Source organism: Papilio polytes, unplaced genomic scaffold (genome assembly GCF_000836215.1).
Source record: "Papilio polytes unplaced genomic scaffold, Ppol_1.0 DF823923.1, whole genome shotgun sequence".
Lineage (NCBI taxonomy): Eukaryota > Metazoa > Arthropoda > Insecta > Lepidoptera > Papilionidae > Papilio > Papilio polytes.
Genome location: NW_013525281.1, coordinates 5,511,796 through 5,516,401, shown reverse-complemented (window position 1 = coordinate 5,516,401; position 4,606 = coordinate 5,511,796). Strand labels below are relative to the sequence as shown.

At 33.3% G+C, this 4,606-nt stretch overlaps 1 protein-coding gene across 1 annotated transcript in view; it reads left to right on the top strand.

Moving 5' to 3' along the window:
- LOC106102133 (probable beta-hexosaminidase fdl) overlaps positions 1-1,335 on the top strand; it is a 2,388-nt gene extending 1,053 nt beyond the window's left edge. Inside the window, exon 3 of the mRNA XM_013281543.1 lies at positions 3-1,335. Within this exon, the coding sequence (XP_013136997.1) occupies positions 3-857 (855 nt within the window). The 3' untranslated portion in view covers positions 858-1,335. The remainder of the gene's footprint in view (positions 1-2) is intronic.
- The last annotated feature ends 3,271 nt before the right edge of the window (positions 1,336-4,606 follow it).

Here is a 4,606-nt window from a genome sequence, read left to right as displayed (position 1 = left end):
AGATCAACGTCCCGGCGCAAATCGGACAAGCGTGGGATTGGGGTCCCGTGCTTGGTCTCGGACACTTAGCATATTGTTCTAACTTGGAACCCTGGTATCTGTATTGCGATGAACCTCCATGCGGCCAGCTCAATCCCCGTAACGATCATATATACAACATACTTGAGCGACTGTTTCACGAAGTCACCCAGTTGACGGGAGTAGACGATCTGTATCACATCGGCGGGGATGGGATGTCTGATCGATGTTGGACACAATATTTTAACAATACGGAACCTATGGATCTCTGGATAAATTTTACTCGCAAAACGTTACATAGCTTACAAAAAGTCAATGGCAATTTACCAAAACTGACATTAATTTGGTCTTCGCAGTTGTGCGAAAAAATCAAAACAGATTTAAAAGAATATGTGAACTTTATAGGATTACAGGCACGTAACGTTGCCTGGAATGAAAATTTTGTGAGCGGCTTGAGAACCGTTCTATCAAACGAAGACGTTTGGGATTTGAACAGTGGAATGGGGGCATGGCACGAGGACACCGAGGGCGCGCCATACAATTCGTGGGAGAAGATATACGAGTATCGGCCGTGGGCGAGCAGTAGTCTGGGCTTGCTGGAGGGTGGCGAGGCGACGGTGTGGTCCGCGACGCTGAGTTCGGGCGGGCTGGAACAGCGGGTGTGGCCGCGCGCAGCTGCGCTTGCTGAGCGCCTGTGGTCGGACCGGCCCGAGGGCGCCACGCGGCCGGTGCAGGCGCGCCTCGACGTCTACCGCATGAGACTTAACACACGGTACAATGTTAAGGCTGAGCCTATTTGGTCCATGTGGTGCACCCATAACACATACTCATGCCTTTAAATTAATAAAACAGTATGTATCTATTTTAAGATGAAGAGTAATAATTGATGATACTGAAACATTGTTTTCAATTGTTAGTATTGGTACAATATGCTAGAACATTTGATTAAAGCGAAATAAGACAACAAGTGCAATACTTACACTAATCAATGTACTTTACACTACACTCGTGTTTTTGCGAGACATGTTTTAGAGATGTCGTATTCTTTTGCTGCGATGACTGAGTTTTCCCCTCAATTTTTTCTACAACAGTGTTTGTTAGATACTATTTTTAAAGTAACAATTCCATATAAAAATTAGTGTTATTATAAGATTTTTTATTTCTTCAAATTATTGGTGCTGTTTACTGGATGGTAAATGTTTTTATTGTAACTGTGATATAAAAATGACAAAAGACGGCATTTGGCGTCTGACTACAAGTGTGTTGTATTTGCTCTTTCTGTTGGTTTTGAATATATTTTAATGATGATCTTTTAGATTTTGTTTTTAATTTTAAAATAAATGAGTTGTCACTACAGGCTGCCGGCACCGCACGATCTTTATGTAACAGAAGCAAAATAATATTTATTACATTTATACAAATGACAGGAAATATTGAAGATTTGGAAGCTTATCATGTTTTTTACACTCCATAAAACTCTTTTAATAACATTTACATTAAGTTACTTTAAGTAACACATATCAGGACTGATGTAACGTTGTTGTTTGAGGTGCGAGAAACTGCCGTGCGTTTCCTCTACCGAAACATGTTGATTCGACATAACTCAACGAACGTTTGAGTCTATGGTTTAAGTATACTTAAATATAGATATGTATATGTAAATTGAATCTAAATCGTCATTTGTTTATATGGTTGTGATTCGATTAATTTGAATTAGAATAAAAAATACATATATTTTTACTCTAAAAAACTTAAAAACAACGCATATAAAGTCAATTAGTATAAACTCGATTATCCGGAAAGGATTACTTACCACGACTGAATAATATCTCAAATAACTGAAAAACAGGAAATTACAACAATTCTTACATCTCTAGGACCTAGGAATACTTGTACCTGTTTACCCTTCTACACTCGTAATAAACTGCTTCTCACAATTGACTTTTCCTTCCTTGTAACATGTATGTATATGCCATGTTATCCTTTTACTATTTATTTATCTATCGCTGGTGTTAATTTCATATTTCGACTGATATGCTCACTTCGTATCTTATCCACCCGTATTACCCCACTCATCCATCTTGATATTCAACCTGCACTATATGTATTCTCGTATGATCCGTTCCTAAGTGCACACATTTTTATTTGGAAAATGTATCTCATGTAAACAACCCGTTTTTCCTCACTCATTCTATTATCCGGATGTGTAACTACAATTAGTACAGTTAATCGAGCTTTTAACTGTAATTGTTTTCCTAAATCGTAAGTTTTCACTGCCGTAACACATGTACGGAAACATCAAAGTATTCCCTTATTTTGACAAAATGATAAGTTGGTCAAAATGTTTTTGTACTTCCAAGTGTTTCAGTATTGGAAACTTTATGAATCTTTATGAATTTCAAAAGCAAGTGGTAGACGTTAGAATATAGTCGTGTTAGTTCATTTACAAATGGTCAGGGCTACACGTTATCTTTCAGGAATAGCAGTTCAAAGTACACACACACACCTTCAGTTAAAATAAATACGCTTGATGGTAATAAGCCTTGATTTTGTCAATAAATTGGTTCCTAAATGCTTATGTTACTGCTACAAAGCATTATTTAAAACCTTTACACATAACAGATGATATTAAATAGAGAAACAGACTAAAAATTAATTTAGATTTAATTATGTTCAACCCTATTGCGTAATGTTCAACCCTAAATTAGAGGAAAAGGATATGACGCACGAATTTGTTTATGATTTTATTCCTTCTGCAGTGTGTAACTACCTTTACAATGAATCGTTTTAACGTATTTTAATAGCGTAATTCTCTAATAAAATATCTCAAGCAAGTGAATATACTAATCATCGATCATAATTAGATTTATTTATGGAACTCTAATTGAAGAATACGAAAAAAAAAACTGACCCGATTTAACTTGGGTGTGACAGTAAAGCTTGGAACACATTAGCTTAACAATATTTTGTCTATGCGAAACCAATGTGGCGCCTGGATCAGAAGCGTCAAGTTATGGTGTTTTGCATTAGACATTCGTAAATAGTTTTTGTACTTATAACTAAATGTCAGTGGATTTTTTGACTTAAATTGAATATGAGTAGATATTACGATTTTGGTAATGCGATATCATGGTAAGTAAATTTTATTTAGCTCTTCGACATCCATATTGTTTGAAGTTGTGTACGTTTGTACCAGACAGAATATGAAACTGATTGTTTTTAACTGTCCCTATACATACATCAATCTTAACATTGCACAATAACAACATTACTAATAAATATATTTTACGTTAACTGGTGCTTACAAAGTATTGACTGCCCCTGTCTGGTCTGAACGTGGCCGTTGCATCTAAGCATGGTCTTTCAAAAATATTCGATGTTACAGTTTTGTCAAACAAGTTATATTATAAAATCAAGGTTATACTGTACAATTTTTTTATTTTTCTTTTCTTCATTATTTGTATGGCATTTGTCAATTTATAGTTAATTTCAAAATTTACCTTCATATAAAGAAGTGCAATATCAAAATCATAAAGCTTATAAAAGTATGTTTATGCAGATTATTGAAAATCACATATTCAGAATTTTGTGGTGTTAAAAAAATATATATGCGCCAATTTTTTTTATTACACCTCTTATATTGTTGCTATATAAATATAGAGCTATATATTAAATGTAACTTATAGAACTTACAAAAAAAGATATGTGTTACTGCTAATTTAACTGATCTCTTGATAGTTATAAAATTTACATCTCACTCAGCTCTATTTGGCTTTGATAGACAAATAAATGGTGTATATTCTAAAAATAATAGACTTTTTAAATTCGTAATAATCAAATATACCATCAGTATTGATTTAGGTGTTACCATAATAAAAATATATTATAAACACATACCTTATGAAATTGCTAGCTTTTTCCCTCGACTGGTCCATGCAGAAATTTAAAAAGTTTATAAGTGGCCTATGTGTTCACACAAAATATCTTCTACATCTATGCCAAATTTAATTGAGATCCATTCAGCCATTTAGGCTAAAAACTCTAAGGGCCTGTCCCACTACTGGCTAATAGTCTCAGATAGCTTAAAAATGACATCACAGTCAGATAAGGGAACAAAACCAGATATTTTCATCACATATTTTATATGTTGAATTGTTATCAGACAATTTACAATTTGGTGGGACAGGCCCTAAATGTGGCATTTATTAAATTAAACATCTTAACTTTTTATATTGGCTAGGGACATGATATAAACAGAATATGTATTTATTCATAAATAATTGATAATAAATGAATATCTACATTGTTAAACTTTGGTTGAACCTTCCTATATTTTATTAAAACTAACAATAGGTTATAAGTTATAAGTTATAAGTTCCATATTAGCATAATATTAATTAATAATATTTATTTCAATATCACTGAAACATTTATCAATGAATATTTTATTATGTACTGTATGAATTAGGAAGTTAGTACAGTTTATGTAAAGTAAGCTAATTTATATCATAGTAGATATATTTGAAATTACTATTGAAACAATTTTTTTGTTATAGTTATGGTGGTCCTAAACCCATTTATGTAAATA